Source organism: Phalangium opilio, unplaced genomic scaffold (assembly GCF_054372755.1).
Source record: "Phalangium opilio isolate 3A_F unplaced genomic scaffold, DU_Popi_V2 ptg000002l_1, whole genome shotgun sequence".
NCBI classification, from domain to species: domain Eukaryota; kingdom Metazoa; phylum Arthropoda; class Arachnida; order Opiliones; family Phalangiidae; genus Phalangium; species Phalangium opilio.
Window position 1 is genome coordinate 12522956 of NW_028324144.1, and position 11847 is coordinate 12534802.

Consider the following 11847-nt stretch of genomic DNA (forward strand, 5'->3'; position numbering starts at 1 on the left):
TCATTCATTAGACCTATTTCAGATTTACCATATTCATATTATGAGAAACAAAGGGGTGATTATACCAATTGCTGCATACTGAAATGCTTACTTTTCAAGTAACTGTTCAGTGTAAATATGGTTACTGGTTATGTTTTATAAGTTATGTCGATTTGCAGTTGTAAAGCGCTTCCGCGACTTCCAGTGTTAGTTGCGAGGCGCAAATGGCTTGACACTCAGTCTCTGGATAAGCTTTTTCGTCAGCAGTTGGAATTCCTCAAAATTTAGTATTTAGTCCCGAACCCTCCTCCCTTCATGTCCACCTACTATTACCTGGAGCTGTAAGGTTTATTGTAAACCCTAGCTCGTCATCCCACACGGAGCAAAAAAAAAAAAAGATATACCTCGTCTGCGAGAGGAAAGGATAAATATTGATTAAAGGGTATGGGTGTATCTCGCTCATGAACACACCATTCCATGAGAATATAATAAGTGCGAAATTGTTAATGCCACAAGAGCATGAACGAATCATGGAGTTGCTCTTGCGATTTTGGTCATGCTTAGTGCTCAAATAAGGCTTTAACCATTCAGTTACCACGAACGATCAGCCCTCTCACCTTTTTACTGCAGTGACTTCTATACTGCGATCGACAGTTGCCACACAATCTGAATAAGTAATAAATAATAAAAGAAATAAATTAAATGGTGTGTTTTTATTTAAATCGGATTTTTAAGGGGGAAAATTAAAGAGTTTAGTTGAATACTTCATAAATTAATTAATCCTTCATAAATTACACTCACCACTTTACTCGACACGTTGATCAACGTCGGGAGGTTGATAGAAAGTGTTGAAATGTCGTCTGCTGTAAGTGCGTTCAGCACATAGCGTTACCGAAGCAACCAGTAAAACCGGTGTTTAACCGGTAACTCATTTGTCAGTTTATGAAAAAACATTTTGAATTTGGTGTATAATTTGATAGTTTACATCTGAGTCTGTGCGGAATTTGCACCAATCACTGAGCCAAGGCATGTAACGTCATCGGTAGACGTAGCCAATTAAAAGGCCAAGGGCAATGGTTGACGGTCCAATCAGAGAGCCAAGGGCAGAAGGAGGAGCTTAACTTTTCTGCAGAATACGGCCGCTGAGCTTACGGTGTGCGCGCGCACCTTTCTCTGCCCTCTTATTGGTTGAAGTACAGTGAACCAGATATTAGGAGGGAAATATAACAAATAAATAAAGAAGAAAAGCGAGAACACCCAAAACGCCTTGCCAAAGCCGCTAGCTTCAACTCCCCCTCTTTCTACCCTCTTTGGTGCGTCTAACCACAAGTCATTTCTGGTATATTTAACGTTAACACTCATGTTGGCAAACTAAGAATATCGTTGAGGTGAAACGAGACAATAGTGTTTATGCTGAAAACCAGTTGTGAATGTAGCTATGATAATATAGGGTTAACAGTTGAGGCGTAGACAATTGGGCCTTTTCAAACACATAAAGGTTATATCTCTCCAAAATTTATACACTTCTTTTCCCGCTCTTTCCCATTTACTGATTTCCATGTGTCCAAGACATATCTTTATTGGATGTAAATGTCGTCTGCTTTACTGTATATTCGCTATTCTTGGAATACTGCTTTAATAACTCGTAAATGTTTACTTCTAAAAAGAATAATTCTTTATCTAGGTTAATAAGTTTCTAAAAGTAGTCCTCCTCTTGACTCGGAGAGGTAATATTTTGGTTTTTCCAACTTGTTTGGTCTAGTACGAGAAAGACTCGAGAATGGACTATAATTTGAAATCAAAAGCATCTAGTGGAAGACGACATACCACAACATTGCGCAACCCTGCGTGTTTAAGTATGTAATCTTCAGTTTCAGCAGGATAGATATTGACACCTCCTCTGATTATCATGTCCTTAATTCGGGTTACAACGTGAAGATATCCTTTTTCATCGATATACCCAAGATCACTGAAAATTGAGAATGAAGTTCATAATTAAATATTGTTTACTACACTCAATAAGAGAAAAGACTGAAGCTTTTCGAAAAATTAATAATAGAATATGACTTTTTTACATGTGCAAGACCCTCTAATATAAGTAAGTTTTAGAGGTGAACCTTCTGTAAATCTACTATTTCACTTGCATTTGAAAAACGTAACACATTTGCTTAAAAACTAAGAGAAGTGTGGCTTAACAGTTCTACGTGAAGTATTTAGAAGCGTACTTAAAATAAGTCATTCCTTTAAAAGGCATGTTTGTGATATTTACCCTGTTCGATACCAGCGGTTATCATCAATAACTTCTTTCGTATATTTTTCCTGACAATAATATCCTAAAAACACTTGATATCCTCTGACCAAAATTTCACCCCGGTAGCCAACAGGAACTATTCCCTTAGCATCCACGATTTTTACCTGAAAAGGCAAAATTTCACACTGTATAGCAACTTAAGCCCCTTGTTCAGAGCTTATCACCTCTGTGTGATCCATCACACTTCCACAAAAGCCTTCAGAACTTAAATCCACTTGGTCGTAATAATCGATGTTAGTAACTGGGCCACTAGTTTCAGTAATTCCATAACCAATTTGATTAGTAAAAGAGATAAAGATATGGATATTATAATTGGAATGCTGTCTGAGTTTAATGAAATGCGTAATTCTAGCACATTGAAAGAACCAATATGCAGTGGCGGGTTTAACGGTAAGCGGACTAAGCGGCCGCTTGGGGCCCCGAATTGAGCAGAATTAATTTTCTTCCATGAACAATTTTTTTTTTCAAAGTAAAAAATGGAAGAGATTAATAGTTTTAAAAGGAAATAAATGACGAATATTTTCCCTTTCAGTATTATACCAAGAAGAGATTTATATAAGAAAACCTAAGTCGCGAGATTTTACGCTTCTACTCTTACGCCGGTGTCAGTGGACAAGTAAGCCCCACCCCTTTCATGCCCGTCATTGCTCTGCGCTTTCCCATTGGATCCCATGGGGATAGGTCATACGGACGCGAATGATTCCGACAAGAGAAAAAGCAAACCTCGAGCAAAGAAAACAGAAAATGGAGGCTGCCCGCGGTGCTGAAACCAATGAGGAGAGAGAGAGAGAGGGAGATAGAAACGCGCTTTATAAAATCCGCCGAAAAAAGGAAAATAGGGGGGTAGTAAAAACAATTTTCAGAACGTTTGGTTTTAGGACGCACATCCTTTGCGCATGGGGGGATTGACCTCCTCGCCTTATCTCTGTCATCCCCCTACGTCAACTGTGCGCGAGAAAGCAGCGCTCAGGCGCCGCGGTGTACCGTATATTTAACCCCGTTTTCAACACGCATGGATCACGGCTGCCTATACCGATTCTATCTCCGTCTTTCTCTCTTATTTGCTGAAACTTTACGACGGTTGCTTTTATTTGCCATGAACAAGCTTTCCCCAGTAGCACAAGCCTTCCGCATAACAGTCGGTTAAAGGTCGAATAGTCGGTTTACGGTCCAGTCGGCTGTGCCATGCTTATTCCGACACTTTTCCGACTCATGAAGCCGACTACTTCTTTTAGTTGGCAATGCCGACATCTATCTGATAGTTGGAACAGAGATGGTATAAAGTAGGCTTGCCTACCGACTAGAAAATTCCAACTTATTTTTTGCCAATTGATTACCGACTCTCTCGCGCTAGTCGGTATTGTGACGTTTAAGAAGAGTAAAATTAAAAGCTAAGTTATGCTTAGGCCGTTTAGTAACCGACATTTATCCGACAGTTGGAACTATGGTGGTTTGAAGTAGGCTTGCCTACCGTCCTAAACATGTAACCCATTTTTGCCAATTGATTACCAACTCCTTCCCGCTAGTCGGTATTGTCACGTTTAAAAAGAGTAAAATGAACAAGATGACCCAGTCATTTAGTTTTTACCGCCTTCTAGTGACAAGAATTAGTATTACTATATGCATTATAAGATGACCCCAGCTAATTTAGCATTTCGGGTTTTTTTTTCATTGTTTGTAAAATAGCATTCCTATTATGAATAAAATCAATCTAGTAATAAACTACAGTAACTTACTTATTAGGTTCATTTTAAACTTAACCTACAGAACTTTATCTTAATTAAATTACAGAATAATATTTTTTAAACTAGGGTCGGTACTGGTAAATGTGAACGATTCTATTTTTTCTTTAACATTTTGTAGCTAATTTTTGGGCGGCTTAAATTCCTTTTAAAGGGCTCTATTTGTAGATTGAATATTGAGGATTACGATAAAAATGGTATGAACATTGTAGGAATACGTGGATGAAAGATACGAACCTATATACACACCAACTCGGACTAATCAACTTAAGTTGATGCCAATTTTAGGTGTTGCTTAATACAATACCATCGGGGAATAAGCTCTAGGAAGAGTTAAAATAATCCCACGATAACAAACCTTTAATCGTTAGATAGATCACGTTTTTCACTATAAAATTGATATTAATAACTGTGGTTTCGATTCGGAATTCGATTTTAGAGTTGGAAAAAACCAGGTAAAAATTCAATTGTTTCAAGGTTAATTAGAATCCTTTTTAAGCTATTTTACTAAAAAATAAAAGTAAAAGTTATAATATTAACTTTAAAATACATCATTGACCCAAAAAAGACTCAAATTTCGCGCCATTAGTAAGTTTATCAATTTAGCGGTAAGAGGGCGGTAGCTACGACTACTTATTGGGCGGGAAAGCGAGAAAACGAGACAGCTGTTATGCGAGGTATCGAAATAAATAGGACTTCTCAACAAATTATTGAACATTTTGACTCGGGTATTGATTTAACTATATTATCCTATTATCACTTATCACATCTGCGTAAACTTTAATCTAGGTGCATGGATTTAGGCCCTACGTAATGGTAGCTCCTTCAGGGTTGCCACGGAATTTTCAGAACCAAATTCCCTGACTTTTCCAGGTTTTCCCTGACCTTTTTCTCAGATTTTCCCTGACCTTTTAGGCCGAAAAAGTGAATGTTTACTGCACGTTTTAAGTGGTTATAATTAAATAAACTCTCAACATTAAATTTTCCCATGCATTTGTTGCACCAGGAGCAGATGACAAAGGAGTCTCGGACGCTACCTTCCATAATGTAGAGGGCAATGGGATCCGCGAACGTCACGGTTATTAACCAAAATCATTACGCCAGTGCCACCTCTCGTAGGAAATTTGAGCTTTATTTTCCAACCAATAGCGTGGCTGCAAAGTCTCGAAAGGAGATCTGGGAAATCCCGTCTGGAGCCTCTCTTTAAAAATACGTATCGTCTGCTTATAATTAGCCTAGGCTTAACGAGTATTAGAGTTAAAAAATGGATTTCAACGGCTTTTTAATCTTTTTTTTAGACTAAAATTGATAATGAAAAGCCCAGCGAGTAACGTATGTACACTATTAAAAAACTAAAATGTGTTTCAGTGCCAAATTTTTCTAAATTTCTTCTTGAATTAAATGATAGCTACAAGAGGTTGGGAAAAGAAATCACTCACGAATCACGATCTTTTAAAACCCAAGAAGTAAGAGACAGTTATTTCGTTTCCAACCTCTTGTAGCAGTCAATTAATTCCTAACTTTAAGGTCACAAAATGTAGTCTTATCTTTTATCTTAATACCAACGATTACAGCTGTTTGAATAAAGTAATTATATTGTGTATATTTATGTCGCGATCGGGTAAGACGAACCTCAGTAGCCACCGTTAGTCCGTTATTACAAAAAAATTCCCAGCAGACTTTGGTGCCAGATATAATCCACCAAAAGCATCGTCTGCTATAATGTCTGATAGCGCCTCTATGGCAAACGATACCGCTACAGCTGTGACGTACGCGGGTCCCATTGCCCTCTATATTGTGGAAGCTAGCGTCCGAGACTCCTTTGTCATCTGCTCCTGGTTGCACCAATACAAATAAGAAACATTTTAACTATAAATAACAGTCTAAAAGAGCATTTACTTTACTAAAACAATTCTAGACATTTTTAAGGATTAATCTAGAGTTTTCTTTTTTGAGAGAGCATGAGGAGAAACTTTCATTACTCTTTCAATAAAGACTTATTCCCAGAAGTTTTACCCACTAAATCAAATTCCCTGACTTTTCCCTGACCTTTTCGGCCCATTTTTAAATTCCCTGACTTTTCCAGATTTTCCAGGATTTCCAGGTACTGTGGCAACCCTGTCCTTTCCTAGGGCCTTTTTTATTCCTCCCATTTGATTATCATTGTTGTTCACATTTGGGTCCAGTGTTCAGTCACTACCTCCTTCAGTATTTAGGGTCAGGGTGTTTACATTTACCAGTGATTGTTCACAATTGGGGTCCTCCGAGGGGATTGGGAAATAGGATATTGTGCAAAATTTAAGAGAGTTAAAAAGCTGAAAACATAGCGAATTGTGTATAAAGAATCATATTTCATATCCTGAAAGTTTCTGGTGTCTAACGTTAGCTCCACGGAAGTTATTCAAATATTTGCAAAAAGTGTCCATAATTACTAAGCATGGGCGAATACTCGAGTAACACGAATAACTCGATCGAATATCGAGACGAATAACCGTCTCGATATTCGATAAGCCCCATTTCGGGTATTCGAACGAATATCGAATAGTGAATTTTACTATTCGGGCCTACTATTCGTTAAATATTCGACTAACTATTCGTTAAATATTCGATTAACTATTCGTTAAATATTCGATCAACTATTCGAGAAAACAAAAATATTAACCCTAAAAATGTTTTAAAAAAGTAATGGCAGTTACACTTTTTAATGTATAAGTTTCTATGGGAAAATGGGCCTGAAGTGCTACTACTCTATAGCGCACCTAAATTCTAAATATAATTTAAATTGATTTTAATTAATCCTTCTATTTCTGACTATTCGATAACTATTCGATAAGGGCAATTTTAAGTTAAGCCTAATTATTCGATATTCGGTTCCCAAACAACTATTCGTCTCGGTATTCGATAAGAAAATTTTTCACTATTCGATATTCGTCTCGACAGTCAAAAACTGGTATTCGCCCATGCTTAATAATTACCAGTACCAACCCTATAGTAACTTTCTCAATCGGTTAGTTTTAAACTTAACTAAACTACATCATTATTTGTAAAGTTATCATAAACTATAGTATCATGATAATATTAATTAAATTAAAGTATAATATTAATTAAATTAAAGTATAATATTAATTAAATTAAAGTATAATATTAATTAAATTAAAGTATAATATTAATTAAATTAAAGTATAATATTAATTAAATTAAAGTATAATATTAATTAAATTAAAGTATAATATTAATTAAATTAAAGTATAATATTAATTAAATTAAAGTATAATATTAATTAAATTAAAGTATAATATTAATTAAATTAAAGTATAATATTAATTAAATTAAAGTATAATATTAATTAAATTAAAGTATAATATTAATTAAATTAAAGTATAATATTAATTAAATTAAAGTAAATTTCTCAATTAACTTACTTGAAACATCATTATTTATAATTATCATTAATCTCACTCGTGAATTTATATTTATTTTAATCTTAATTAAATTACAGAATAATATATATTGAACTATTGTAACTTCCTCAATTTTAATTAAATTAAAGTATAATATTAATTAAATTAAAGTATAATATTAATTAATCTACAGTGAATTCCTCAATTAACTTACTTGAAACATCATTATCTATAATTATCATTAATCTCACTCGTGAATATTTAATTTAATCTTAATTAAATTACAGAATAATATATATTGAACTATTGTAACTTCCTCAATTTTAATTAAATTAAAGTATAATATTAATTAAATTAAAGTATAATATTAATTAATCTACAGTGAATTCCTCAATTAACTTACTTGAAACATCATTATCTATAATTATCATTAATCTCACTCGTGAATATATATTTATTTTAATCTTAATTAAATTACAGAATAATATATATTGAACTATTGTAACTTCCTCAATCGGTTAATTTTAAACTTAATTAAACTACATCATTATTTATAAAGTTATCATTAATCTCACTTGTAAACGTGGACTGCTCGCTTAACTAAGTAGAGTAGCAGACGAGTTTTCAAGAGACGATATCATTGGTTAACTCATGGTGAACTTTGCCTGCTAATTCGTTTCTCTCTACATTCAAGACTGATAAGGTTTTAGGAAAAGAACTCTAAGCTTCAGACGTGACTTTGAGGCCGACTTAACGACATATTAACGTGGTAGTGGGCGATTATTTAATTTCTCTCTCTTAGCGCGAAACGCCGCAAACGCGCCTAGACTCGAGATGGATTTCTATCCCAGCTTATATCTCATGAAAGCAAAGGTTTATGTAAGCATTCTGTGGCTCAGTGCTAGCGTACCGGGTTTCCAAACTGTAGCGTTAACGTTGGCACGTTCGAATCCCGTCGGGGATTTGGAAATTTGCGAAATAAAATAACATGAAGGTTAGCTACCCTAGGTCCATCTGTTAGCGTTTTAGAGCATTATTTATGAATTATGAATAAATTTGAATAAATTAACGCGAAAAGGCGGGGTTAAGACGCCCAACCAGCCGTAACATAGGATATAATGGGGGAAAAAAGGGGGTAATATAGGGGGGAAAGGCACTAAAAAAAGGGGGAAATGGGGGGAAAAGAGGGGGGAAAGGGGGAAAAAGTGGGGGTGAAAGGGGTAAAAGTGGGGGTAGTAAATCTTCGGTATAAATGCATTAGTTTTTAGCCCATCAATAGATGGCGCTAAAAACTAAAAACGAAGTTGTTGGTAGGCCTTTTTCCGTGGGACGGTTTTTTTGACTTTTACTATTCTGCATATGCCACCAAATATTTTATGTTATATATTTAACTTATACTATATTTCGACCCACAAGGAGAAGTTGATAATACTATATTTTTGGCAACATTTGAAACATAACGTTACAAAAAACTGCAAAGTAAGAAAACACATCTGATTTTCTAGTTTGAATTTTCCCTCCTGTAATTTCTCGGGTCAGGTGACACGCCTCTGTTCTATTGGCGTAACTAAGGTAACGCCATGCACGTCATCATCGAAGAGAGCGCTGCTAGTGCGAAAGCAAGTTAGCCTTTCCAGTATCTATGACGCGGCTGGGTCGTTAGAATGTTTAAACGAGATTTTGGTGGTCGAAAATGATTAGTTATAGGCTTGCTAACTTTTAATTTCATTGCTAAGGTTCTTTGTCACACTATATAAACTAGAAACGTCTTCGTTTGTCACGTAAGGTTTGAATTTTGTTATTGAATTATCAATTTATCCACCTCTTAGAGCCAGTTTTATGCATAAGCCTTTGCTTTTTACCTAGCTTCTCATCTGCTGGGAACCACACCCCTATAAAGTGAAACCAAAACTTAAACGTTTATGTATACCTTCAGTTTCTTTGTTTGAATATAAAAGAAGCAAGTGTTTTGGGGCGCTTGGAGTTCAAAAACCTTATATATTAAGTATTTTAAAGATTTTTGGTTGTGAAAATAATACTGAATTCCAAAATAGATCTCAATTTGTTTTAGTTAAAGAATTTTTATGCGGTTTCAAACATTTTAAGAGAAAAATGTGTCAAATAATACCCTTTAGAATTGTATGTTTTTCTTTTTCCTTAAAAAAATCTGTAAGTGTATATTTTTCATTAAGATTTTTGTAATTTAAGAGATAGTAACTGGCCACATCGAAGATATTAACAATGAATATTAATAAATGCTTTAATTGATGTAAATATTATACTCGCCCTGAAAAATTTTACTTTTTGTTAAAACCAATTAGACAGGCAGCTAATATTTCCATTCGACTAGTCGTGTAATATCGAATACATTGTTTAATATTTGAAATTGTTATAATTGATGCTCAACCTGTATGTTATTTGAAATATTCAAATTACAAAAAAAGTGATTTTCATTGAAAATGTTTTAAAGAAATTTCAATACTAGGTATCAGTATCCTTTACCATAAGCGAATGAAGCCTTGAGTTAAGGCTTGATCGTCGCAAAACCGTCGGGCCTCTAGTTAAGGTTTGATCGTCGCAAATGCGTCGCACCTCTTGCTGACAGACGGTTAAGTCGACTCTCAAACGTGTTGGATGAGGGTCGTATTTCATTCGTGTCGTAACAGTCGGTGAACCAGTGGGCCGTCGTCCCGCCGGGCGGACATTTCGACTCTCAAACCCTTACTCTACCAGCCCTTTACCGACGATTTACCGTTCCTATACTAAACAGCCGCGAAATCGTCGGATTGAGCGCGGCTTAAGGTAGGCATAATGACGCCGACATATAGTCGGCCAACAGTCGTTTTATAGTAGCCTCAAAACAGTAGGAAAACCGGTGGGCCGTCGTCCCTCCAGGCCGACATTTCGACTTTCAAACCATTACTCTCCCGACTTATTAGTGACTTTTTACCAACTCGTAACATAACTTGATGTATTTTGAATAAGTGTGCTAAGTTAAAATCGTTCGTTCTGTAATTGTTTCTAAATCGAATCAAGTGTACCTATGATTTCGCGAGTTCCAAAAACCAAACCAAGGCTTAACGAAAAGGTAAAAGAAATAGATGGTGGGAAACATATAGCGTTTTCCTTTGCTGTAAATCGAGCTGCTCCGAGACGGCGGCGCGACTTACAATGACCCAGTCGCTCACTCCCGGATTGATCCCAACCGCTCCGAGTCTAGAGACGCTCGGAGCGCCTGAAGACGTCACAAACCGCTCCGAAACAACTTTTCTCTTTCATTCGGAGTAACTACATTCGGTCCTCCGAGCTAGAGCGATGACGCAACACGTAAATTTGGAGCGATCTCGGAGCGCTCTCAGGCGACCCAAAAAAACGGTATAAGATAAAATTTTAAGTCCCGGCTCCTTTTCCACCCCCCACCCAGGGGGATTGTCGTCTATCACCGCGCGCACCGGACGCTATTTTAGGCCTTCTTATATAGATTCCTTCTTACAACTACTATTTAATTTTAATATCTTGAGTTTGGGGGCCCCAAAATGGTTACCGCTTGGGGCCTCCACTTGACTTGAGCCGCCACTGCCAATATGAAAACCTAGCGTCAAACCATTCATCTACTAATTTAATATGGCAATACTATTTTTAATGCGAAGTTACGAATAAATTGCCTTAACTCTATTATTCTCGTGGCAGGCTCCATGCTGAATGAAATTTAGCACGAAATTTTATAAAAATTGCGTGCTATATAGCGTTCAACGGAAATTTTGTTAACAGGAAGGCAGGGCGTTATGCGATTGGTCGGAGGGGCTTATTTCAAATAATCCATAAAATCTCAACCTAATTGGAATTTTAAAATCGGAGGTATTCGGAGGTATTTCCTGAATGTTTCACAACGAAGACTGGTCTTATAATTAGAAGAATCGAGAAAGATTCGATTGATTTTTCATTCCACCCTCCCTTTAAAGAGAAGTAAACACACAGGAGGGAAATCCACCAGGCAACGTCTGGCGTTGCCTCTTGGCGAGAGGAAAATAACCTAAGATGGTGGGCGTGGCCTCCTCCTGTATGTTGGTTTATTCATGCTATTAATGAAGTGATCTATTCTGAGTAGAATTATTTTTTCTTACTTGCTCATGGCAATAAGCACTGAATTCAAACATAAAAATAATGATGCAAAGGCTCGTGTTCATATTGGTACTTTGGAACGGTATTTTATATTTACAAGAGGTTTTGCATCGAAAATTTGTTGAACTTGAGCTATGACCTCTGGCCGGAAGATCGAGCCTCCCATGGAAACTACAAATTCAATAAAAAAAGTGTTATAGTAAATGTATGACAAGTGTTATCCAAAAACAGCATTACCAACTTTTAGGCAAGAGAAATCAATGGTACGTTTGGTTGATAGGTTCATCATTGT

The 11847-nt window shown here is 36.1% G+C and overlaps 1 protein-coding gene across 1 annotated transcript; it reads right to left on the minus strand.

Moving 5' to 3' along the window:
• Window positions 1-1632: 1632 nt before the first annotated feature.
• Window positions 1633-3527, minus strand: LOC149719841 (medium-chain acyl-CoA ligase ACSF2, mitochondrial-like). The gene is made up of 4 exons (XM_089862901.1): window positions 2455-3527; window positions 2249-2394; window positions 1807-1948; window positions 1633-1638 (listed from the first exon to the last, which is right to left on the minus strand). Exons 1-4 carry the CDS (start codon window positions 2467-2469, stop codon window positions 1633-1635), a joined length of 309 nt encoding a protein of 102 aa, XP_089719027.1. The 5' UTR covers window positions 2470-3527.
• Window positions 3528-11847: the final 8320 nt, after the last annotated feature.